At 36.4% G+C, this 27,832-nt stretch overlaps 1 protein-coding gene across 2 annotated transcripts in view; it reads left to right on the top strand.

Annotated features, from left to right (window-relative positions):
• The window catches only part of vps13a (vacuolar protein sorting 13 homolog A), a 115,832-nt gene that overhangs the window by 63,566 nt on the left and 24,434 nt on the right, over positions 1-27,832 (top strand). Inside the window, exons 43-61 of one of the 2 annotated variants that reach the window (XM_079827173.1) lie at positions 45-303; positions 5,993-6,153; positions 6,502-6,605; positions 7,645-7,930; positions 11,005-11,415; positions 11,509-11,613; positions 12,544-12,690; positions 12,784-12,915; positions 13,001-13,134; positions 15,760-15,846; positions 17,066-17,192; positions 17,271-17,500; positions 19,767-19,920; positions 21,585-21,731; positions 21,968-22,049; positions 22,248-22,317; positions 23,029-23,143; positions 23,945-24,058; positions 27,176-27,321. In XM_079827173.1, the coding sequence (XP_079683299.1) occupies positions 45-303; positions 5,993-6,153; positions 6,502-6,605; positions 7,645-7,930; positions 11,005-11,415; positions 11,509-11,613; positions 12,544-12,690; positions 12,784-12,915; positions 13,001-13,134; positions 15,760-15,846; positions 17,066-17,192; positions 17,271-17,500; positions 19,767-19,920; positions 21,585-21,731; positions 21,968-22,049; positions 22,248-22,317; positions 23,029-23,143; positions 23,945-24,058; positions 27,176-27,321 (3,011 nt within the window). The remainder of the gene's footprint in view (positions 1-44; positions 304-5,992; positions 6,154-6,501; positions 6,606-7,644; positions 7,931-11,004; positions 11,416-11,508; positions 11,614-12,543; positions 12,691-12,783; positions 12,916-13,000; positions 13,135-15,759; positions 15,847-17,065; positions 17,193-17,270; positions 17,501-19,766; positions 19,921-21,584; positions 21,732-21,967; positions 22,050-22,247; positions 22,318-23,028; positions 23,144-23,944; positions 24,059-27,175; positions 27,322-27,832) is intronic. The other variant, XM_079827174.1, reaches the window with a different exon arrangement.

Raw genomic sequence — 27,832 nt, 5'->3', positions numbered from 1 at the left:
GTTACATTGATTTTGACGAGTGGTTTCTTCTTTTTGGCTTGCAGGCATTTGCAGAGGCCGCTAAACAGACCGCCGAGTGCTTTCAGACGGACCAGGCTCCGTTTGTGGTGAAGAATCACTTGGGTTTGGCGGTGTCGGTGCTGCACAGCGAAGTGTTTAGTCCCATTGGTAAAGAGTCTAAAGATCGTGTGGTGGAGCTCCAGGATGGAGAGAGCCTGAATATGCAGTACACCCTCACTGCTGAGTCCAGTGACCAGTTCTCAGCCATGACCAGCCTCAGTGCCAAAAACTACATTCAGCCCAGTAAGACTGCATAATAACCTGTGACCTTTCTGAATATCACAAATTTACTAGTACGCTCTAAAAATAAAAAGGTTCCAAAATGAGTTTTTCGTAGCAATGCCATAGAAGAACCATTTTGGGTTCCACTAAGAACCTTTCAGTCAGCATTTCTAAAAATAACCATTATTTTCTTAGTGGTAGGGATGTCATGAGAACCAATACTTCAGTACCAAGTCGTATCAACATTTTAAAATCCTGACCTTACTTGTTTTTCTGCAGTACCGTAAGTACTGATGGTACCGAACATTTATGCACTATAGCATGTAGGTTGAACCCAAACAGATTTAATCAGTAGGATAATTAAATCAGTCATTTTAAAACTTACTGTGAGATTGTAATTTCACAAACAGTGTTAGTGATTCAGCGGTACCGCATAAATGCGCAAATGGCTTCATAGTATCCATATCGCTTTTGCTCTGCAAGCTATGGGTCGTTGCCCGTTGATCACGCCTCTCGTGGTCTGATTGGTTGAAGGACTATCCAATTGCGTACAGAGTCATTTAATTTATGCTCGTTTATCACGCCTCTTGTGCAGTAGAAAATACATAGCAGACTCCCCAGACCAATGTTCAATCTTAAATTGAGCTTGGTCTGGTGATAGCCAGACAAACTCGCACACTCTCTGAGAGATGGTCTTCAGTCAGTGCACGTTCAACCAAAGCGCACACGGCCGCTGTTCTCGCGCGAGTGTCAGATTTTTGCTGCTTTAGCCTACACATAAACGTTCCATTAGCTACACACACAGAGTTATGTCAAAATTCTCGTCTTGGCGAATATTTGCGTTAGTTTTGTGAATGTTAACAGCATGTGTCACAGCATATTATCTCCGTCCATTAGGAGTTATATTATATTTGATTATTCAATTTCTTTTTTTTTTGTGTGATCAACTTTTTATTGTCTTTAGATATAACAAAATAACATGCCTTCAAACAACTAACTAACAGGGAAGGGGGAGCAACACACATATTATCAATAATTTAACAATCTGAAAGAAAATGGAGGGAAAAAACATTATATGGTCATTCCTTTATATAATCCAATATGTTGGAAGAAAAACATTTCCATGCATCAATGATACTAGGTTTAGCCTTATTCATTTGTGCTGTTGTACATTTGCATTTGTTTTTTAAAGATTGTATATAGGCATCCATTGTCACACTGACAAGTGACAAATAACTTTTTTAAAGGGTTAGTTCACCCAAAAATGAAAATTCTGTCATCATTTACTCACTCTCAAGTTGTTTACAAACCTTTATGAGATTCTTTCTTTTGTTGAACATATTTTGAAGAATGTCAGTAACCAGACAGTTGATGGTAGCCATTGACCTCCATAGTATTTTTTTCCCTTCTATGGGAGTCAATGGCTAGCGTCAACTGTCTGGTTACTGACATTCTTCAAAATTATCTTTTTTTTTTGTTGAGCCGAAGAAAGAAACTCAGATGAAAGAAAAATACAGTTTTGTGACGACGTGAGGGTGAGTAAATGATGACAGATTTTTCATTTTTGGGTGAACTATTAAACTAGGGATGAAACGATTACCGGTTTCACGATAAACCACGATAAAATTTAGTGACGGTTAGTAATATCGTATAAAATTTTATTATCATTAAAACCGCGTGTGATTATCACGGTTGTGAAAACTCGCGGTAAATCCTGTGTAGTCAGCGTCAGTCAGGCGCAGCACCGCTGTTTTTTGAATGATAAGAAATGGCAGAAGGCAGTGACAGCACTTCTGGGGATTGTTCAGCCTCTAAAAGGACCAAATCTGAGGTGTGGTCATATTTTGGCTTTTACAAAAGTCCTGAGGGAAACTTAATCTAAGATGGTCACCTTGTCTGCAGAACATGCCAGAAGAAAGTCACTGTAATAGGGGAAACACTTCAAAACTACGAACGGCAAGTGGACTTTGACCTCAATACCAAAACTACATCTGGGAAATAATAACGTGAAGCGAACAAACAAATTTAGTCAAGACTAACATTTAAGGGATAATAATCAGGGCTTGACATTAACAACCGCCATTTGCGGGTGTAAGTTAACGTTATTTCGGCTGCACACTAGTCACTCTGGCTGTTGAACTTATAATAGTCTTCTCAAAAGCCATCTGTTATAATCGCGTTGCGCATTATAACCACTCACACGTGTTTCTATTGAGTTTATGAATGCAATGTCTCATAATCAGAGGCGTTCATTAGCCGGAGTTTCATTCAGAGCGCGCGCCGCTCTTACTCGCTGAAATCTACACTAAAAGCAGAGATAAACGTGCGATGTATGCAGGAGATTCATTCATCATATAGTGGTTGACTGTTTTTGTTCTATTTCAGCAGCGAAAATGGTTTTAAAAACACAGCAGAAGCACAGCGCCTCTGATATGACTGGCATAACGCTGGTGAATTTAGGGACCGTCTCTAAAGTTACATACAACATTGGTAACGTTACATGTTTCAAACTTCAGCATTTGAAGAGAATGACAGTCATAAAACTGACTGTAAAGTGATCATTTAGGTGTCAGGTATGATGCACACATTTTGATATTTAATAAAATAAACTGTCAAATCATATGGAAATATGGATATGCATTATTTCACGATACTGTTTGGGCTCTAACACAAAATATGCTAGATTTAAATGCATCATTGCTGAACACTGTAAATATATTCTCAAGCAATATTCTCATCAGAGATAATATTAGAGATTATATTTACGACAAATTATTATTATTTATGCGTTATGCGTTGCTATTGACGACGGCCATTAAGGAAGGAAATCCCACAGAATCTAGCTTAAAAAAGTGCATAGAGCTGCTTGATTTATTTGTTGTTTGTTGATTTTCAAATATAAAACTTGTTGAAATGTTTTAAGTGTGTGCATCAGTTCTTTTTGAACACTTTCATCTCGTTTGAACAAAACCGTGATAATATTGATAACCGTGATAATTTGGGTCACTATAATCGTGATGTTAAATTTCCATACCGTTTCATCCCTATATTAAACACATAAAAAATTAAAACCACATTAAAGGGTTACTTCAGCGATTAGCATTAAAGTCCCTGTAAAGGCAATTCTGAGATTTTTTTCTAAACACATTATAAATGTTAGAAATGTATTGCTGAAACAAATTACAAAGACTGTGAACCATGTAGTACTGAATTCAGAAGTTAGACCGTTAAACAGTTTTTCACCGTTGCTGTGTTCATGATTTTCTGGGCGGGGCTAAAACGGTGGCTCGATGACGCACTGGAGCCACTGAGTCTGGCTCCTCCCCTAACACGATCATAACTAGAGCACATTCGCATCAGTTTGCCCGCTCGATCGTGAGTTACTGTCAGTACTGTTAGTTACTATAGTCTACAACTTACAAAACAGCTTACAAAACAAACACGATGATCAAGAAGAGGTGGATTAATTTTGTGAACAGCCATCTTGATGGAGAGCTGAGGATCACCACCGACGCCTGCCTCTGAGTCTGCAGTGACAATACACCGGATCGTTTTACAAACTTTCACCGGAGACAACTGGGATTCACTGATAATCCGCTGCAGAACCGACTATCACCCGCCCCGGCCTTATGCTGCGTTCCAGGCAGGTTTTTGAGCCCGTAAATTACAACTTCAAACCACGACTCACGACTTTGTAGTGTTCCAGGCAAAGTCACGCCAAACTGCCTGAGCGCAAGGAATTGTGTGGTAGTTTGATGTAAACAAAGCGTGGCGGACCGTACGGTGTGTATGCTCATTTACAATCATTTCTATCGCTAAAGGTGCTTACTCCTTGCTTATTTGAGGGAAAACGGAGGAGAAAAACAGCGCAGACGGCAAGAAAAGCTGTTATACCTTTTATTTTACGTTATTTGTATATTTGTTTCATAAACACTGCATCCGTAGGGGGCTGCCATTGTTGCTTCGCGGGCTATGTGACGTCAAAATCTAGTACGAGTTCACGGGTGGGAAGTCACGGGTTTGACTGCCGTTCCAGTCCACTTTCACGGGTAGAAGGTTGGAAAAACACGGGTTACGGGTTGCCTGAAACGCGGCATAAGTCCTCCCGTCCCGCCGACATCTGGTGCGTCGTGATCATAGACGGTCGTGATCAGTGAGTGTTGTCTTGTGTGCTACTACTGCAGCTTTCCCGCGAGTGGGCGTGGTTTCGGCGCTGACAGTGGACACACCCCCAGCGTTTGAGAGCAGAGAAAGCTGCTCATTTTTTGAAGTTTTTGATAAGCTATTTTATGTACTTGGCGGATTCAAATTTGGCTGGGTGGTTAATAACACATTTATCTGTGGTGTGAGAAACTCAGAACACATGTTTAGTTTTGACTTTACAGGGACTTTAAGCTTTGTATAAGTAGAAACCCGGTAGTATATTCGAATGATCGTCCTCCCCCCCCCGATCATAACCCCCTGAGACGAGAGATTTATGTATTGTATGTCTGGAAAAAAGCCTCCGATGACGCAAATATCGTCATTTTGCGTCATCTGAGGATTTTTGGGCTTGAAGCTAGAGACTACAGCCAGTAGTAGGAGCTTGTTCTGCATGTTTTCAACCCGCCCATAGGGGTGGGATCTCACTCACAGAATGTAAATGCGCACAGCCGCTCGGGCATTCATAACGGGGCGGTGCAGAGCAAAGCAAGTGTTTTCAATGAATTCCTATGAAAGTTAAGCTTCCATAGGCATGAACTGAAAACGTGCCAGACTGGACACGCACTGTGCGGCCATGAATGAATGACAATACGGCCATGAATGAATGCCGGGCAGCCATGCTCATTTTAGTTTCGGTATAGAATTAGCGCCAATTCGGGGGCGGGTTAGTTGAATTGTGGGTTCGTTAGCCTATTATTCTTAATGAAAAACACAACAACAAAACAGTACAATGACAAACTCACTCAAATAGGCGCTTTTACATTTTGCTTTGAAACCAAATCTTCCGCGATCATCTGGTCTGTCAGCTCCTCACTCTCAGATGAATGAATTCTGACTCATGCTGCGTTTGTGCTGCAACACTCATTCAGCTCGTGCTGTATTGAGCAGACACGTTCATTTTTTAATTGTAGTGTCTGTTCTCTAACTGAACTAAATTATTTTATTACTATAAAAATCAAAACGATGGTGGGGTGGTGCCGCGGTGGGCAAGTGATTTTCTGGCTTTTCTCAGTCTAGAAGGCACCAACTTCCAAGTTATTTCACATTTCTACTACATAAATGACCCAGTTTAAATACACATTCATCTTTCCAGTGCTGAAGTACCCCTTTAAATATGTAATGAAAATCTTATATTTTATAGTTGCATTCTGCAACATTTCTAGACAAAAACTAGTTTATATAATATCAGCGTATTTATTATATTATATTATATTATATTATATTATATTATATTATATTATATTATATTATATTATATTATATTATATTATATTATATTATATTATATTATATTAATTATATGTTATGTTATGTTATGTTATGTTATGTTATGTTATGTTATGTTATGTTATGTTATGTTATGTTATGTTATGTTATGTTATGTTATGTTATGTTATGTTATGTTATGTTATGTTATGTTATGTTATGTTATGTTATGTTATGTTATGTTATGTTATGTTATGTTATGTTATGTTATATTAATTATATTATTTTTCCTCTTCTCCAGCTCCGGTTGGCCACACTCCCGCAGGTGTGATCCCACTGATCAAAACAGGACGGGGCATGTACAGCGTCATGCACCGTGATTCAGGTGTCACTCGCTTCTTTGTCTGTCAGATTTACACCGTCGAGGGGAGCAAATATGTCAAGATCCGCTCTCCTTTCCAGGTGGATGTTGTTTTAAAACACACACATGTATATCAATCACACACACAAAATGTAGACACCTATTCACAGCCTCAGATTTCTCTCTAAATCAGAGCAGAAAAACTAGATTCACAGATTTTATCTAGAATCCGGCCTCCCCATTAAAAATCACTTCTCATTTGGCCTAGGCAGAATCTGGGAATTTATTTCAAAATTTCTGCTCTGATTTAGAGAAAAAAATTCTATGCCATACTCTTAATAGCTGTAAACATTATCAAATTAGCTACAATATAAATGAATAAATGTACATTTTATTTGATCATTGGCAAGTATTGTTCATGATGTCATTGCTGTTTATTGATTTTCTAGATTATCAATCACTTTTCGGTGCCGATCCGTGTTTTCGAAGGATCCGAGTGTCTGGGCATCTCTCTGCCTACAGAGGAGTTCTGTGTGCCGCTCGGCTCGTACAGGTCAGTTACAGCACTGGACTATCAGCTCTGATTCACTAAAGTACACGGCAAAAAATACCTTCGGATTTGGTGTTTTTGTCTTGTTGTTCAGGAAAAATAAATATACTTGAGAAGCAGTGTTTTTGTGTTTTGTTAGAATATACCTTTAAGTTATAATCTTTTTTTTTTTTTCATTATAATTATGTAAATATAAATTATTATTATTATGGCCAGGTCTTTTCAATTTCTTCTTCAAAGCTTGTCCAGTTTTCACCAAATTTGACAATATAAAAACTAGGAAGGGGAAATCCCATATCCATGAAAAGCTTAAATATTAATATATATTGAAGATTTTAGTTTGTTTTGAGCCTGAATCATTCCTTCATCCTATATGTCTCTTAAATGGTCCCTATTATGCTTTTTCGGATTTGACCTTTCATGCAGTGTGTAATACAGCTGTTTGTGAATGTAAAAGGTCTGCAAAGTTTTAAAGATCAAAGTGCAAAGTCCCAAAAAAAAAAAAACCTTTCTGAACTGCCTGAAACGAGTCATCGGTAATTCCAGTTTTACTTCCTGCATGAACTTGCGTAGGATTGTAACAAATTTGCATAATGCCAGTCTATGGTCTTCATTGGCTGCCTGTGAAAAACGTCTACTTTGCCCCGCCCTCAAACACTGTAGTTGTAGCTGAGACTGGAAGAGTTTGGTTCACGTTGTCGACATGTTGAGAAGACGCTCAATTGTGCTGGAATTGATATGGAAAACCGACGCCATCGTTGCTGTTCGTATCACTGTTTATCAAGTGAAGATCCAGAGCTGAAATTCAGATATGGTTTCCGAGACTCACTGTAAGCAGTAGACCAATCAGAGCAGAGGAGACACTGTGAGAAAAGAGCTGATGCTGCAAAGTATAAATATTATGAGAAAAATTGTGTTTTTTGACTTTGGATGCATATAAACTTATTGTAGGAGACTCCAAAACAAAATTAGGAGCCTTTCAAATAGCATAACGTTTACATCAATAGTTTAAATCAATAAGCTTTCAAATGTTTGTTTTCAGAGCTGAACTGAGTCTGCAGCCTGTAACCGAAGGCGAGGAAAAGTACGAGCGCTCCGAGGGTTTCACTTATAATGAGGTGATTCAGAAGCCCGGAGAGCGTCTAGAGAAAAACTGCCATTGTCATGGAGACAGCGCCCAGATACTGAAGATCAACATGGTTCCTCTTCCAGACGCTGTGATGTCACATAGCACTGAGGAGGAGTTTGACAAGCCCATTGTTCTTCACCTATGGCCCACCGTTCTCCTCCGCAACCTTCTGCCGTATCCCATCACCTTCAAGTTGAAGGTACAAGAGGTCTTATAGTACAGATTTGTTGTAGTTTGGCCTGTCACAGTTATTATCTTTTATTCCGGATGCCCACTGGTTTGTGGCTGGTAACTGTACGATGATTGAAATCGCAAAATGGCCTTAAACAATTACTAAATGAACATTTTCTAATAATAGCATGTTTCAAAATGCCAGTAAAAATCAGCGTTGAAACTGTGTTACTCGCCAGTTGACCTGTAACTTTTTTATGAATTTTGGAAATGCATGGTTGAGAGAATGCAATATGGCTTTATAATTATATGAATATATAGTCTGACGCGCTGCATGTTTCAGAGTACAGCACAGCAGTGTGTTCATTTTCAGTTTTGATTGCTACTCTGCAAGTGCTGTGTGTTTGAGTCACTTATAATTTGCTTTTGAGAACGCAACATGCACCCCAACCATCTTTCCAATTCGTAAAGGGGAATCGTTTATAAACCTATTGTCAACAAAGAGAAGCGTTAAGGTCTCCCTGCGGCTTTACGCCAAATTAAAAGCTCAATGGTTTAACATTTGAAAGTAAAACAATAAGAACATCTATAAATGTTAATATTGTAATTTTACTTTTCTGTATATTATAAAATATTAAATAATGTATATACTATAATATACTTATACTTATACTAATTAAATATTAATTATTAACAACAATTAAACTATTAATAACAATTCTATTAATGCTTTTATTATAGCATGCAGTGTTTCCCACACATAGAATAAATTGGTGGCGCTGCACCACAGAATCAACACCGGCCACCACATATTGCGTGTCGTTATTAATTAATATTTTTTTTACACTATTTAAAACACGCAGCGTATTCGTTCAGCAGCATTTCCTTTCCCTGTTTTCTTGTATTTAGCCCTCAGGTATTCCTTCTAATTGGTCACACTCACTCATTGATGGTCAAATGTGACTATACACCTTAACCATTTTTCAGTTAAATACATTTTCTATATTTTAGTTTAATAATATTTATTGAATATTTTGAGGATATCTTTAGGTACTAAATACTATTTGTGCAATAATTATGGTCCATTAAGGACCCCTTAAATATTTTTTATTATTTAGATTACAATTAGTGTAGTAATTAAGGTTAAAATAGATAATTTTAATGCAAAGAGGCAAATTAGAGTCATTTTGTGGCTGTAATAATAATAATTTTCATTTGTAATGCCATTACCCACAAGGTGCCTGTATGGCTCTTTAATAAATATACATGTATCTAGTCTAGGTGCTCAATCATAACTGCTTACTTATTTTTAGGTTTTGCATTTGAAAACATATTTAGACATGATCAAACACTAGATTTCTTTAAATGTTCAATTTTAAAACGTTAATAACGTGCATCCTAATATTTTTTATGAAATTTATATAAGCACACACAAGTGAAGGTTAATGAATGCAAACAAATATAATTCAACTCAAGAAAAGTTGAACTTTTCCTTATACAGTAGGCTATATACATATGAATTGATACTGAATCAAGATCGAAATTGATATTTGTGCCATTCGCCAACCCCTCTGTGATCGTGCTGTCAATCGAATAAACTAATGAATCACACATTTTTTCTGTAATTAATCACAATTGAAAATATTGGAGTTTTTATATTGTAATAATTTCACAGTTACTCTCCAAATGAATATACAAACAACTTAAAGACAGTATTTTTTTAATATTTGTTTAATGGCATCTTTTTATGAAAGGCCAGTATTACTGATACTGATGTCTCTCTGACATAGATTTTTTTAACATTAATGATAGACATTCAACATTACATTAACTGAAAGCTATCAATTTCAACATTTATTAAGCTTAAAAATAACTTTGTTTTAAGTGAACTTAAAACAATCTTCACATAAACTCATTATAGTAAATGGCATATTTACCTGTGGCCTTCCTTACCTGTTAGACATACAGAAATTGAATAAAGTTATCAAACACTTTACAGTCTTAATTGCATAAATAATAAATGAAATCTAAATTAATCCTTATCAAAGCTACAATTTTCTCTGTTCCCTTTTTTTCTTTGATGAACATTAATGACAGACAGCATTAGTGGCTGCTGTCACTTTAAGATCTGCCGCATGTGACGCGGATCTGACACGCGGTCACACGCATCTCATTTTCTTACAAGTCTTTAAGTTTATTTAAGATGTTATTTAACTCATTTAAGACTGCTCTTATGAGAATACTCAACAAAACAGGTATTTTGACAACTCATTGTGTGTTATTGTTCGTTCAAGCGCAAAAGAAAACACGATACGGGCCCGATACGGGCGAGCTGTCTGTGTCACATAGGACATTCACAGACACACATTCTTGTTTTTCTTGGTTTACAATGTTTGTCACACATTGTCACGTTTGAATGGTTTAAAAGCATTTGCATGAATAAGAGCGTGATCATATAATGTAAAAATAACCAAATTATGACGGAAAAAATGGATGCTGCGTTAAATTTACATGAATAAACGTAAAAACGAAAAAAAAAATACATAAAAAATGTATTGCATAACACATTAATTTTGACAGCCCTACAATTTTTATATTGGTACACCCAAATAGTCATCTGATAATTTTAGTGATATATTTAACTAGTTTAATGTTTAAATTATTATTTTGATATTTTAAAAATCCAACAAATATAAAAAAAAATTGTGAAGGACAATTTAGACGACCATAATCCCAGCTTCTTTCAATCAACATTGTTTAAATATAAATACGACACATTTACACTGAAATAATGTGATCAAATGAACCCAAAAGGAATTGTTAAAGTTTGTTCTAAGTATGGCCATTAACTGTCCCAAAAAAATTGTGATGGTATTTACTTTTTTTAAATGTTATTTAAAAAAAAAAATTATGAAACGTACTATAGGACATTCCACCCAAGTGAAGTCTCCTTGGAAGTTCTATAGAAATTAAATTTGATTATTTTATTTAAATTTTTCTATAGTAACAAAGACTTTCTGAAATTAAAAAATATTACTTTTAAGGCATGTAACGAGTATTGCATTTATATTCACATATTGTACAAAACTGTTTTGTTTGCAGGGCACTGGAGATTTCCCCCCGACCTCACTAAAAGAGGGCCACTCCTCCCAGATCCACACAGCTGTCATGGACTTCTCCTCTCTGGAGCTGAGGCTGCTGGGATACCTGCAGCAGGACTGGGAGGCCCATTACAGTCTCTGCAGCGACAATGAAGAGATCAGCTTCATCAAATTCCGTTCGCGGGGATTGGACGAGGAGCCGCAGTCGAGGCCGGAGCTAGACATTGCTGTCCATGTCAAGAAGGAGGAGGGTCAGGTGGTGGTGGCCATCCACTCCCCGTACTGGATGGTGAATAAGACGGGCAGACTGCTGCAGTACAAGGCAGACGATATCCATCGCAAACACCCGAAGGATTACGACATGCCCCTCCTCTTCTCCTTCAAGCCACGCAACTTTCTGCAGAACAACAAGGTTTGGAAGAACGTCATCAAGCATGTAGTGAACATTCAGCTGTTTTATTGATCAATTCTCTAACTTCTCATTCTGTCACACTGTTGTTTACAGATTCGCTTGATGATTTCAGAAAGTGAATTATCAGACGATTTCTCTATTGACACCGTCGGGAGTTATGGGGATGTCAAATGCAAAGGCAGACAGAAGGATTACATGGTGACTGTTCTTTCATTACAGCAATCAATTTTCAATACATTAATGTCAAAATGAAATCAAAATCGGACCTTATTAACTTTTTAATACATGTTCCTTGTCTTATTCCTGGTACACATTTTTTCCCAAAGACAGTATAAGGGAGGGGATGGACCACTTAAAAAAACAACAACAACATATAAATAATAAATACAGAGAAATATATTTTTCCCAGAGCTATATATATATATGGAACACTTTATGGACCATTTTATTTATTTATTTATTTATTTATTTTATGTTAAGACAATTCATAATTTTTTTTTAAACAAAAAATAAAGCTCAATAAACGGTTTTAGAGATTGATGTAGCGTTGTTGTTGTTAACTAAAACTAATACAATTGTTTTTGTTAGTTGAAATAAAGCTGAAATACATTTTAATATAAATATTACATGGAAAAACTTAAATTAAAATTTGATATGCTGCCTTGGCAACTAACTAAAATAAAATAAGTTGACATTTAAATAATGACTTATAAACTTGTATTAATTAAAAAAAATTATCAAATAAAAACTTGTATTACTTTTACTAAATCTGAAATAATAATAAATTAAAGCTAAATAAAATATAAAAGACTAATAAAATTGACAAAAGCACATCATAAAATTACTAAAACGTTAAAATCTTTCAAACTGAAAGTATAAAAATAATATTCAAATTCAAAAAATAATATAATAGTATATAAATAATTCTCAAATAACACTGGATTGATCACCACCTTCACAATCTAATCATTTCCCAATGGATAAAGTCTAGTCCCATCCTACATGTTTGTCCCCATTGAATCTTCTGTTTAGCTCAGAAATATGTCAGATTACAAAATTAAAATGGGTTGCAAATGTCACGTTGACTTAAATTGAATATGTGGTGAGTGACGTCTGTTTTGATGGTAGATGGGAGTGAAGATCGATGCATCCAGCTTCAGTTTGACACGGTTGGTGACGTTCTTGCCTTTCTACATGCTGGTGAACAGAACCAAGCATGTGATTCAGGTCCGTGAGGAGGGTCAGGAGCATTGGACAGAGGCACGTCCCGGACAGGTCAGGAGATTAAACTAATTGTAACGAGAAATGTTAATAATTCTTTGATTTGTTATATATATAAAATATATAATATATCTGTCTTCTCTTTAGGCTGCCGTTCCATTCTGGCCAGAAAAAGACTCAAAGAAACTCAGAGTCAAAGTGGAGGGCTGCCAATCCTCACCACAGGCATTTGACTTCCACCAACCAGAGAACTGCCTCTTGCTGCACTTGGACAAAACGGTGAGTTAGTGTTTCCTACACAGACTGAGATACACAAAAACACTCCCCCACAATTGATCCCTTTCTTGTTCACTCTTGATTCTAGTTGGGCGGTATTATTGTGGACGTGAATCTGACAGAACATTCTGCTGTGATCCGGTTCTCTGATTACCATGATGGTGCCGCTCCATTCCTCCTCATCAACCACACAAAAGACGAGACACTACAGTTCCATCAGAGGTGAGAACCACTCATGATGTGCAAGGTCAAAGTATTTCAGAGTTTAAGGACAAAGTGAGGATCAACAATAAGGATTGTCCGATGGTCAGGGTCAGTTGACGGGACTGTTTTTGGCCCTGTTAGTCATGTGCTGTATGTGTTTGCATTTGGTTTTTATTGATGAAATGAACATTGCAATTGTGAAATGTGTCGAGGTTACAACATCTCTGCATATTATGTATAATATAATATAATTGAGGCTGTCGATTTAATACGTTAATTTAGTTCACTGGATTAGCCAGGATATTTGTTTAATATAACTCAGATTGTGTTCGTCTGAAAGAAGAATGTCATATACACCTAGGATGGCTTGAGGGTGAGTAAATCATGGGCTAATTTTCATTTTTGGGTGAACTATCACAATAACACAATAGTGACTTTAAATGATCTTCTCAGCCTAATTTGCGATTTAATTAATCGCCATATCATGTAATTAATTAGATTAACAATTTGAATCACTCGACAGCCCTAAATACAAAACATTACAATACAATACAATATAGTAATTCATACATGGGCAGGGAAAAAATCCCACTGTATATTATTTATAGCTAAATGTTCACTTTAATGGATAATAAAATAAAATGAAGAAATCAATTATCCATTTTATAATTCAAAATTAGAAGCGTAACTTTTAAATGTTAAATTCACAAATAAATAGACAATTATTTAATTTGTGTTTTAAAATATACTTAAATATAGGCTTAAAAAAAGAAGATAAACTCTCTTAAATGCAACATTTAAATTAAATTTTTGCTTCTTTATCCATTTGCGAAACACATAAAAAATGCCATTGAACAGATGGGAGCAGCCAGTGAATCTTCAACAGAATTTTAAGCCACTTTCAAGATTTTTTTATTGTTAATATGGTTTTGCTTTTTTTTTTTTTTTTTTGCCTTGTCTACTTTCTAGAGTTTGAATCTGTTCTTAAAGGAACACTCTTTTTATTTTATTTTTATAAATAAGCTAATTTTCCAACTCCCCTAGAGTTAAACAGTTGGGTTTTACAGTTTTCGAATCCATTCAGCCGATCTCGGGTCTGGCAGTAGAACTTTTAGCATAGATCATTGAATCTGATTAGACCGTTAGCATTTTGCTCAAAAAAATGACCAAAGAATTGCAATATTTTTCCTATTTAAAACCAGAGATGTATATTAACGAAGTAGAACTACTTCACTACTGTACTTAAGTACTAAAAGGCAGTATCTGTACTTTACTAGAGTATTAATTTGTTCTCCTACTTCCACTTTTACTTCAGTACAAATTTTCGATGAGTTTAATACTTTTAATATTTTTTTTATGTGCTGCATCGTTACTCGTTACAATTATAAAAATGTTACGAATCATTCCATTCCAAAACCAAACCCAGAGAGAGAGAGTGCGCGCAAGAGTGCGAGAGAGAGAGAGAGCGCGCGAGAGAGCCCCGCGAGCGCGCATTCACTGTCTTTAAAACAACACGAGCGTCTTGCGCTCAAATTGCTCTCTATTTGTTTACATAGTTAATGTGCACTGTGAAGTAACATATACAAACAATGAACAGCTGTATTTTTATTAACTAAGATTAACAAAGATTAATAAATACAGGAACAAATGTATTGATCTTGGTTAGTTCATGTTAGTTATTAGTCTAATACATTAACTAATGTAATGTTAACAGATCAAACCATATTGTAAAGTGTTACAAATAAATCATTTACTCAGAACACCTCTTGAAATGAGAATATAAGTGTGCTTACCCCATTTTTTTTTAGTAAGAGTGGTTAGTAAGATTGAATCTTAATGAACTACAGTATTTTCAGGTTATTTATATGACAATATGTAGAAAAATTACCTACCAACATTGTGATTGTCCTTTAGCTTAATCATTTGAAATAATAAAAACAATATGATGTTCAAACTTTTGACTACTTTCTTTAATAACTACATAACACAATACTTGTACTTTTACTTTCAGTACTTGAGTAGTACATTTTAAAGTAAACTACTTGCAATACTTAAGTACAAAAAATGTTGAATACTTTAGTACTTCTACTTAAGTGTGGTGCTTAAAGAGCACTTCAACTTCTACTCAAGTCACTTTTTTGATAAGGAACTTGTACTTTTACTCAAGTATGTGTCTCTAGTACTTTATACATCTCTGTTTAAAACTTGACTTGTCTGTAGTTACATCGTGTACTAAGGCCGACGGAAAATGAAAAGTTAGGCCGATATAGCTAGGGACTATACTCTCATTCCTGCCTAATAATCAAGGAACTTTGCTGCCGTAGCAGGCGCAATGATATTACACCCATGGTCTAACGGTCTAATCCGATTCAATGATCTATGCTAAGCTATGCTAAAAGTGCTACCGCCAGACCTGGAGATCGGCTGAATGGATTAGAAAACGGTAAAACTCACCTTTTTTCCTCTAGGGGAGTTGGAAAAAGAGCCTATTTTCTTTTTTTTTTTTTAAGTGGGGTGTTCCTTTAATGCAGTGAAAATTAAACTCAAACTTTCGTCCACTGAAACTTTACGCTACAGTCTGTATTAATTTTTAATCGCTTTAATTGTCTGTTTTGTGTGGTTTTATGTTTCTTTCCCTTGTAGCACCAAGATGCGGAAAAGTTCTACTTGGGTTCAGAATGAGATACTGGATATCTCTTTATCACTGGGGGAAGAGACCGATTCCCTCTGGTACACAAACACACACATAAACACTCGCACAGACAAAGCGATGATGGCTGAGACGCATGTAGCAGGAGCATTTCTTTTCCTCGCAATCTAACGCAGGATCTGGTGAAGGGAGCCGCACGACTCCTTCCAAAACACTTTGATATCAACACAGTTTTCTTCTTTAACTATCTTTCCTCCCACAGCTTTTCAGGTTCGAGTCTGAACTGAACTTTACACTCGTCTTTTCTCTCGTCTAATGATTTTATTTTGTCTTCTGAACCTTGTGGACGGAAATTAGCCTACTTGCTTCCTGTTTCTGTGCTTACAGCTTCATTTCCATTTGCTAACAAATGAACCGTTTTGTGTCTCAGCGGAACTCCGTTTTCTGATGAGATGTACAGAGCATGAATAATTTTCCTTTTTTCTCTCATTGGACACTTTGTTGTGACTTTGGCTGCTGTTAAATGAAAGTTGAACGTTGAAAGTTATTTCTGTGGTTTCTATATGCTATAATAAACACCTGTGAGCGGCTGACGGCTGTGCTGCTTGCCGTCATTTCAACTTCCTCTCTCAAATGATAAAGCATAACTTATCTCACTTTCATATAGTCCAAACTCTATTCCATAAAATCATATTCTCTTTTTTTCTTCTTTATTTGCAATGCATACTACCTTTCAAAAGTTTGGGTTCTGTAAAAAAAAAATTTATATGCGGATCTTCTGCTCACTTTATATGATCGAAAATGCAGTAAAAACAGGAATATTGTGAAATATTATTACCATTTAAAATAATCGTTTTCTATGTGAATATTTTAAAAAAATATATCATTTATTTCTGTGATGCAAAGCCGAAATTTCAACATCATTATTCCAGTCTTTACTGTCACATGATCCTTCAGAAATAATTCTGATATGCTGATTTGATGTTGAAAACAGTTACAATAGTGGAAACCGTGTTACATTTTTTCAGAATGAATTGATGAATGGAAAGTTTTAAATTTGAAACCATAAAATTATAAATGTATTTACTGCCGCTTTTAATCAATTCAATCCATTCTTGCTGAATAAAAAGTATTAATTTGTTATTAAAAAAATCATACCTCAAACCTTTGGGCGGTAGTGTGTTTTTGTTTTTATTGTTTTGAACAGAGTTTGTTGAACTTTGTTGCAATTTTTGTGAAGGTTTTTTTGTGTGATGTTTGTTCATGTGGAAGTATGAACTAATGGTGTGATTCTGGCAGCTCTCAAGCAGAAATGGAGGAGCTGGGTCCAGGTCAGGCGGTCTACTACACTTGGGCTGAACCCACCGGCTCGAGAATCCTGAGCTGGAGATGGGGCAAGTTCAAAGGAGAGCTGAAGAGTGAAGAGGTGAGAAATATAAAAACTAGGTTTGAAAATCGTGAAGCTGAATGCTCATCTGAGTCTCTGTTTTCGTTTGTTCTATAGGACCAGTTGTTGGATGTGAACAAGGAGGGCAAGTTATTCGTCAACTCATTTTATGAAGGCCTCCAACGTGTGGTACTTTTCACCACAGAACGGCCTGTCTACAAGAACATTTGCGAGAACGAGAAAATTGAGCTGGCTGAACAGGAAATCAGCATATCGTTACAGAACGTGGGCATTTCACTGGTCAACAACACCACCAGCCAGGAAGTGGCCTTCATTGGCATCACCAGGTACTGCTGGGTGTCATGTTGGCATACGTCTGACACAAAAAAGTGTTAATGTTCAGCTGAACTTAATGTTAAGTATGTTTAAGGCCCTTTCAGATCAAGAACAATCATTTTAAAGATATACACCGATCAGGCATGACAATATGACTAATATTGTGTTGGTCCCCAACGCCGTTTTGCTGCCAAAACAGCCCTGACCTGTCGAGGCATGGACTCCACTAGACCCCTGAAGGTGTGCTGTGGTATCTGGCACCAAGACGTTAGCAGCAGATCCTTTAAGTCCTGTAAGTTGCGAATTGGGGCCTCCATGGATCGGACTTGTTTGTTCAACACATCCCACAGATGCTCAATTGGATTGAGATCTGGGGAATTTGGAGGCCAAGTCAACACCTCAAACTCGTTTTTGTGCTCTTCAAACCATTCCTGAACAATTTTTGCTTTGTGGCATGCGCATTATCTGCTGAAAGAGCCACAGCCACCAGGAAATACCGTTTCCATGAAAGGGTGTACATGGTCTGCAACAATGCTTAGGTAGGTGGTACGTGTCAAAGTAACATCCACATGGATGGCAGACTCAAGGTTTCCCAGCAGAACATTGCCCAAAGCATCACACTTGCCTTCTTTCCATAGTACATCCTGGTGCCATGTGTTCCCCTAGGTAAGCGACGCACCCGGCCATCCACGTGATGTAAAAGTAAACGTGATTCATCAGACCAGGCCACCTTCTTCCATTTCTCCATGGTCCAGTTATGATAATCACATGCCCACTGTTGACGCTTTTCGGCGGTCTGCAGCTATTCAGCCCCATACGCAAAAAACCGGGCCAGCCTTGGCTCCCCCCGAATATCAATGAGCCTTGGCCGCCCATGACCCTGTCGCCAGTTCACCACTGTTCCTTCCTTGGACCACTTTTGATAGATACTGGCCACTGCAACCGGGAACACCTCACAAGAGCTGCAGTTTTGGAGATGCTCTGACCCAGTCGATTAGCTATCACAATTTTGGCCCTTGTCAAACTCGCTCAAATCCTTACGCTTGCCCATTTTTCCTGCTTCTAACACATCAACTTTGAGGGCAAAATGTTCACTTGCTGCCTAATATATCCTACCCACTAACAGGTGTCGTGATGAAGAGATAATCAGTGTTATTCACTTCATAATGTTATGCCTGATCAGTGTGTATATATATATATATAATAATAACAACTATAGTAGTGTCCACACCAACCCTGTGGGAAAAAAGTGCCCTTAATGGTATTGAATGTGAACTTGCAGATAATATAATATTACTGAAATAATACTGAAAGTTCTCTTAAGTGTACTGACTGTTTCTTACACTTAAGTTTACTTTTTAAAAAAGTGCAATTGTAATAATGTCAAATTAAATGTTTCACTTTAAAGTATATTTAAAATAATGTTTTAATAATGTGCTTTAAAGTACACGTTTTATGTGTTAACTAACATTAAAGCACATGTAAAGCAATTGATTATAATTTTAACTGTAGTGTGTTTTTCATTATTACATTTGAAGTTAATATATTTTAAATATACTGAATGTAATATATACACCATTTTTTTTAAATGCACGACATACAAGTTTCAATAGAAATGGCATTAAAATATATTTTAGTTTACCATAAATGCTTGTCAGTACAGTTTAACCATATTTCAAAGACAATTAAGAAATTACATATAAAGATGTACAAGAAAAACTCAACACTTTTATGTTCAACTTATTATATTGAATATCAATTTAAAATGATACATTTTCTTTTCATTTTAAATAACATGCAATCAAGTGCCCAAAAACATTACATTTAGTTTGCTCTTAAGTATATCCTTTTAAATTTATTATTTAAGTAATAAGTATTCTTTTTAAAAGTATACAAAAGTGTACTTCTTTTTTGCAAATTAATGCACAATACCATTTTGTTTATTGTAAGCCATTTTAAATGCTCAAGCTCTTTAAAGTCAGGGGGATTCTGATTGGCTGTCAATGTTTTTATCAGTTCAGATGTTCATCAGCTGGAAAAAAAGTGATTCCCACAATATCGTTCCTCTGTGCTGTCATCGTTATAGTTGTGGTGTGGACTGCTGTTCTCATTGAATTAGAATGATTATTAAATAGTTATAGTTATATATTAAATAACTATAGTTATAGTTATACTTATCGTCCTTGGTGTAAATGGCCCTGTAAGATGGTATAAGAGCAAAATATATTTTGCTTATAGAAATGGATCAAGTTAACTTTATTTATGTGTGTTGGTTAGTTCTGATGTGGTGTGGGAAACAAAGCCTAAGAGGCGCAGCCGATGGAAGGTCATGAGTGTTAAAGAGGCTATGATGTTGGAGCAGCACTACAGAGATTATATGGAGAGCGGTCCAGTGGACAGCACCATCATCGACCTAGAGAACGACTACCAGGTTAGTGCATATAGGAACCAATTCACAGCCCTACAGACAAGACATATTATTTTAAAACAGTTGTCATCATTTGAATTAAACTGTATGTTTTGGCTACTGTATCTTTAAGGCTTCTACATGTAAATTACCTGTTATGATTGGATCTTTTTTAGTGGTCGACCAATACATCACCAAGGCTGAACTGTATCGGCCACTATTTGGCATGTTTTAAAGCAGGGTCAATATGTTTTTCAGTTTGGCCGATAAGTGCCAGAAATTGGGATTTTTTTAAACACATTTTTGAAAAATACTATAGTATGACTGATTACATTTACATTTATTCATTTAGCAGACGATGTGAAAGGATTATTGATATCTTGAATACTGTTGTCAAGGCAACGCGTCAAACTTTAGTATTCTTTTTGGGTGTTTTTGAGGCTATTAGCATCATATTGCATGAAGCTCAACACCAACATCAATGTTGTCAGCCAGAAGATATGGGCAAAGCCTTTAAAAACGGGTGTGAAGGAGGGGCTCTATAGCGCCGACAACTTTCTAATTTGCAATTATTAGCCCCGACCAACAGGAAGTCGGCTATTTTTGTTTGAATGTGGATTTTTTTAACCAAGCTCTGAATTTTTTTACTGCTGCTCTAAAGGCCACCATACGATTCACACCAAACTTTCTCAACATGATGCCAATTATATATTGAAAATGCCAAATTATGAACATGTATTGGATATCTTAAACAGTGTTGCCATGATGAATAAATTAATGACAAAAATGGAACTGGAAGAGTCTCATATCTTGTAAATTAATAAATTATACACCATTTATTTCTATATAAATTCTATATTATTGCATTATAATAATTGCATTTAAGTTAAAAATATGCAGAATTCATGCTATCTGTTTAAAAGATAGAAATAATATCAAATATAATACATAGTATAACCATAGGCCTGTTTTTAAACAGGGTTGAGTAAAGCCTTGTTGCTGAGAATAGTTTTCAGACAATTAATTATTAGCTATTGCATTTGTATATATTTAGGCATTATCAAAAACTGCTTTCTGTCACAGGTTTGATTTGTTGTTGTTTTTTTAAATGTTGAATTTTCTGGCTCAACTGGTAAACATTCTCCAACTTATCCATTTCAACTCATTTAAATTAATCTGTATTTATTTAAATGATCTCATGGATGTGGCTATTGTGTTTTGCGGTCACTGTGGCACCAGCTGCTGCAGTAAATGTGCTGTATCTGGCTTTGACTTAGTCCTTTTATATTTACCCGCTTTAAATGCATATTGGGCTTGCACAGTTTCCCTAAAGCCACCGGGGTGGTGGCGGCAGCACCAGGGTTTGGGCCCAACATCGCTGCTTTTGCAGCTATATTTTTAGAGATTGATTTTTTTTTTCAGATTGATTCATTTTCTAATTACTTATTTGTAATTAAAATGAATATTGCATTTTGCTTACAATTTTGTTATACATGTGTTATTTGCTATTTTTAAAGTGTTTATATAATGGCCATTATATCGGTCATCGGCCACCTTTCATTTAAAGATGCCAGCATCGGCAACCCCCTGCCAAGATGCAAAATAACACAGACTGCAGAAGGAGAGAAGGCAATCGGAGAAGTCATGCTTGTTTTAATTGATCTCTGGCTGTACCGTATATCCATCAGGTGATGTTTGCTGCAAATGGGGAGGACATGAGGATAATGCAGCCCTTTGATGCTCCTCTCAGGAGGATCTTCCTGCCAGCACTAAAGGTTGAGTACAGTGTCTCCTCCCGTCAGAAAGCCTACCGAGTCCAGATCAACAGGATTCAGGTCTGTTTCACACCCAATAAAGCAACTGGCACAGCTTAGGGCTGTGTTTCCCAAAAGCATTGTGAGCTAAGTTGATCGTAGAGGACTATGGTCTTCACAATCAACATAGGCTCACAATCCTTGTGGGAAATGCGGCCCTGGTCATTTATCGGACCTTTTCATATATAACACACAAATTCATATATTTATTATGGTCAATGCACAAAATTATTATAACAGCTCTGTTCACTTATCAGATCCAAAACCAGTTGCCTGGAGCCATCTTCCCATTTGTGTTCTACCCCGTCAAACCGCCCAAGTCGGTCAGCATGGACTCAGGTCAGTCGATCCGCAGCCTTGAGAGGAAGAGCAATGCAAAATCATATGCATTTGTATTTATTTATAATTTATTTAATTATTTTTATTAAATAATTTGTTTGTTTTGGGTCTGACCAATCTGGAATTGTTACATGTATTGTTACATGTATTGTTACATCTAATTAATACATGTTCATTTTTGTTCTTTTTTTATTAAAGAGCCGAAACCGCTCACTGATGTCAGCATCATCACCAGAGCAGCCGGACACTCAGACATTCTGCGCATCAAGTGTGTCTCCTCTTCCTACAGTCTCTCCTCTGTTTCTGGGGCCCAATGAAATCCGATGGGTTTTTTTGTTTTTTCAAATTCCGTTTTAGTTTTACCAAATTCTGTGTTTTCTGTCTTAAGTTTTCTGGATTCCATTTAAATGGTTTAATTACATTATAATAATCGAAAAGCATGTCATATTAATTTAATTCATAAAAACAACACTTTATTAATTTAAAAACAATTCATTAATTTTAAATTGTATTAATTATAAAAAAAAATTATAGAAATTTTTGTTTTCATTTTTCTGGGGATCAAATGAAGGCATTAAACATTAATTTAATTAATCTTTTAATCATATGAAATTACACTTTTTGTCAAAAAAAAGGCTGCACAACTGAGCTTTACTGTTAACATTAAAACATGGAAGAACAATTATTCAATAAAGTAACGTTTCAATAATTTATATTATTATTATTACTACTAATAATAAATAATAAGAATAATAGTGCATGAAGTTCATGCGTTCATTTCCTCATAAAGTGAGGCTGCTTTTTATTTATTAATCTAAAATGTAACAAATTTCGGGAAATTTTACGTTATAAACTAAATTACGTTTTTATGACTGGATTCCGCGATTCCATCTGCGTCATAGGGCCCTATGTTTCATTCCTCTCGCTGTCTCTTGCTCTCAGACAAATAGCAAAATATGTTTTATTTTTTTCCCTACAGGTATTTTAAAGTGTTGATTCAGGAGATGGACCTGCGCATGGACCTCGGCTTCCTCTATGCCATACTTGAGCTCTTCACTGCTGAACACGCCAATGCTGTCACATCTGAACAGGAGGTAATGCTCCTATAAAACCTAAGAAATGATCAATTATGAAGTCCTCTGAATGGGCTGCAACTCCATTAATGAGTAGTCAAACACAATAACACATCACAGAACAGCTTCCCCCCAATAGGGGATTTAATGCTTGCAATTTATTCCAACTTTAAATGGTGTAGGTTTTAATTAGAACACATCTTTATTGACGATTTTCAGCATTAAATTGATCAAAAGTGACAGTAAAGGCATTTATAATGTTACATAAAATGTCTTATTCAAATAAATGCTGTTCTTTTAAACTTTCTATTTCTATCAATAAATCCTGAAAAAAATGTCTTATCATGGTTTCCACACAAATATGAACATTAATAATCATAAATGTTTCTTGAGCATCAAATCATCATATTAGAGTGATTTCTGAAGGATCATGTGACACTGAAGACTGGAGTAATGATGCTGAAAATTCAGCTTTGAAATATGAAGAAATTATATTTTAGTAATGTATTCATAAAGAAAACGGTTGTTTTACATTGTTATATATATATATATATATATATATATATATATATATATATATATATATATATATATATATATATATATATATATATATATATATATATATATATATATATATATATATATATATATATATATATATATATATATATTATTATTTTATTTTTTTTACTGTATTATTGATCAAATAAATGCAACCTTGTTGAGCAGAAGAGACTTCTGTCAAAAACATAAAAAACAATCTTTGACCAGTAGTGATTTGATCTCTTGTTGTATGTCTGTTGTGGCGTTGTATTATAGGTGGAGTTGTTTGAGAAGGACATTGATTATCTTAAGACTGAGTTGAATCATGTTTCGGCCACAGACACGTCCCCCATCAGCCTGTACGAGTACTTCCACATCTCTCCCATAAAGGTCAGTTACCAAAACCTACTGCCAAATTCACTGTGACCACACCGAAATATTATATGTGTAATATTTAATCATTGAAGGCCAGGGCTTGACATTAATACCCGCCAACCCGGGTGATTTCAGCAGTAAATTCAATCTAGTATTGTCCAATTTTTGGGGGGATTTTTTGTTACATATCGATACTGAACTACCTGAAACACTTCAGATACTCATTTCCCGTGGAATAGACACACGATACCAGCGTCTCTCTCTCATCTCTCATCTCTCCGACAGCGAGTGACAGACAAACGAATCACAAACCCGCCTCCCCTCACTCACTCACTTCTTTTGCTTCGGATGAATATTGTTGCTGTTACAGGGCTTGAATTTTGCCGTGGGATTGTGTGTATTGCGCATAATTTTACTAATCCCTGCAGATTTTGTGTTCACACTCAAAGTGCATGCACATAAAGCCTCCTCTCAGCACTAAATTTAGTTCTTTTCCGCTGCTTATTGCGCTTTAACACAAAATAATGTCCAAATGCCGGTCTTGGGGAGTATTCACGTAAACACAACAGTCAGTTCTGTTTGAAGTGAATGTAAACAGTTGAGAAAGAAAACGCATGTGTAACAGTATAATGGATCCATGTGTCAGGTCTTAAAGTGACAGGAGCCTAATAAACCTGCTGCCAAATTATGAGAGAATATTAAAAATATCTATGTGACAGTTTTTCCCCATGGTATCGATGTCAAAATTGTGGCCAATGAAAATGCTGAGTGGCTAGTAACTTTGAAAAACCACTAGCCACAGCGGCTGCTGAGCAGAAAAGTTCATGTCAAGCCCCGTTGAAGGCATTTTTAAAATAAACACATTTAAAGGTCCCCTTCTTCGCGATTCCATTGTTCAAACTTTAGTTAGTGTGTAATGTTGCTGTTAGAGCATAAATAATACCTGTAAAATTATAAAGCTCAAAGTTCAATGCCAAGCGAGATATTTTATTTAACAGAAGTTCCCTTTCAAAGCCTACAGCGAACGGCTGGCTTGGACTACATCCTGGTACTTCCTTCTTTAATTACGTCAGTAGAGCAGTAGAACAGACTAACCTCCGCCCACAAAGAAACGCGAAAAAGGGGGCGCGGTCTTGTTGCTGTCCCACGTGGAGAAGCGGACGTGTCGCGTGGAGAAAAGGAACTGTTGCGTTGAGTGTGTTTATCGCCATGTCATCGAGACGCTGTTATTTTCATCCAGGAGTCAAATCACCTTTGTTTGGCTTTCCCAGGGACGCTGTAGAGATTATTGAACGCATACATCTCTCCGTTAAGAGGCGTGACCTTTCCAACGTGCGCTAAGCTGCTGTAGAATCACAACACAGGACCCGCTTTCACGTGCGCTAAGCTGTGGTCGAATCACAGCACAGGAACCGCTTGCACAATCAGAACTCGTTACGTATTTCTGAAGGAGGGACTTTATAGAACAAGGAAATCACCAGCCGTTTTTAGGACAGTGGAAACAGCGGTATACAGATAAGTAAATAGTGTGAAAAATACTGTGTTTTTTTACACGCGAAACATGAACACATGTTATATTGCACACTGTAAACACAATCAAAGCTTCAAAAAAACACGAAGAACGGGACCTTTAACAATTCGTATTAATATTTAAAATTTATTAAAGGGTCATGAAACCCTAAACCAAATTTTCTGAGATTTTAACAAAAGTATGTGTGTTGAACACCATGGAAGACAATGTTACCATCTGTTAGTTTTGAATGTGTGAGAAAACGAGTTAATTTTAAACCTTTTTGCTCTATTTTCAACTTCCTGGTTTAAATTCGTCTTCATGTCAATGTCATAGGTTGACGTTTTCTCATACTATAGTACAGGGATGACTCATCGGTGTCTCATAATTATTCATGAGACTGCGTGTCTTTGTCCTATGAGTAGACGCGTTGCTTAATTCATGACAGCACACGCTGATAGGCATTTTCCTCTGACTGGCGCTTCAAACAGTGAGATCGCACACAGTAAGTGAGAGATGCAGTAATGGATCATAAACGTGTTTTATGAGTTTCTGCGTTTTTCTACGTTCTCTTCAATAGATCCTGAGTCTTCACACAAACGCGATTCATCCACACTGTGAATGTAACCACTCTTTACGGCCATTTAACCGACCAAACGGCTTATAAAAACTCCACAAAATAAGCCTCAAAAGTTATCAACGGTATGCAACAGCGTCTTCATATATATCTTCGATGCAGAGAACAAAGTGGTTATGGCTGTGCATTTAATTGTCCATTGAATTACAGCTGTCACAGGATAGATATGTATTTGTGTAACGGTGAGCTTACAAATCCATGTGTATATTGTGTTGCGTGTAACTTAAAGGGTTAGTTCACCCAAAAATGAAAATTCTGTCATTAATTACTTACCCTCATGTCGTTCGACACCCGTAAGACCTCCGTTCATCTTCAGAACACAAATGAAGATATTTTAGTTGAAATCTGATGGCTCTGAAAGGCCTCCATTGGCACAATGCACTGTACACTCTCAAGACCCTTAAAAGGTACTAAAGACGTCGTTACAAAGTCCATTTCACTACAGTGGTTCTACAATAACTTTACGATAATAGTTTTTGTGCGCAAAAACCCCTAAATAACAACTTATATAGTGATGACGATTTCAAAACACGGCATCATGAAGCTTCGAAGCGTTATGAATCAGTGAGTCGAATCATGATTCGGATCGCGTGTCAAACCACCAAACTGCTGGAATTTGGCGATCCAAACTGCTGAATCGACTCACTGAGTTCTGATGAATAGAACTATTTTCTAAGATTATGTCTTTACTTTCGCTTTTAATCAGCTTAATGCATTGTTGCTGATTAAAACCCACTGTCAAATTCACTGTGATCGTCACAAAGGTTTAATATTTATGACAAACTTTGGTCACTGAAGGTAAAATCGCGTTTTCAAAATCAACACATTTTGAGTGTACAATGTAGTGTGTAACTGTGTGTGTGTGTGTGTGTGTGTGTGTGTGTGTGTGTGTGTGTGTGTGTGTGTGTGTGTGTGTGTGTGTGTGTGTGTGTGTGTGTGTGTGTGTGTGTGTGTGTGTGTGTGTGTGTGTGTTTGTGTGTGGCAGCTTCACTTGAGTTTCTCTCTGAGCACCACTGGTGAAGATGGGAATAAGAAAGCGAGAGACACAGAGGTCATTCCCGTTCAGTCTCTCCACCTCCTGCTGAAGAGTATTGGAGCGACGCTCACTGACGCCCAGGACGTCCTCTTCAAGTACTTGCATTCACTTCACAGCACTCATTCTCACTGTGGCCGTACATCCCTACAGTTCCTCATTCTGCCCAGCCAAACCCTCAGATCACACATTGGGTATTTCTGGATTTCACAGGTGGTTAGATGCTGTGAAAATCACTCTTCACTTCAGTGTTTGCACTGTCACACTGCCCTCTAGTGGAAAGACAAAACCAAGCTGGCTAGAAATTAAGCTTGTAGGAGAACTCGCATGTCAAGGGGAGGGTTCATTATCAGACCGGCATCTTGGTCATTTAGATTTACAGCATACTAGCATGCCAATTTTACTGCATACTGAGCAGTTTATTTTGTATGCTAGTATTATTTATATACTATTATAGTTTTATATTAATATTTTGAATTTGATTTGATTTTTAGTTTAACTTTGTGCTTTTTGTTAAAGTTTTAGGTTTTAACCTTTTAAACCTAAAAAGTTAAGCCAAGTGTTATGTTAAAGCTTAAAACCTTGGCTTTACTGTGAACACAGGAAATA

Source organism: Gobio gobio (assembly GCF_949357685.1).
Source record: "Gobio gobio genome assembly, chromosome: 10".
Lineage (NCBI taxonomy): Eukaryota > Metazoa > Chordata > Actinopteri > Cypriniformes > Gobionidae > Gobio > Gobio gobio.
This window is presented reverse-complemented; position numbering and strand designations above follow the sequence as displayed.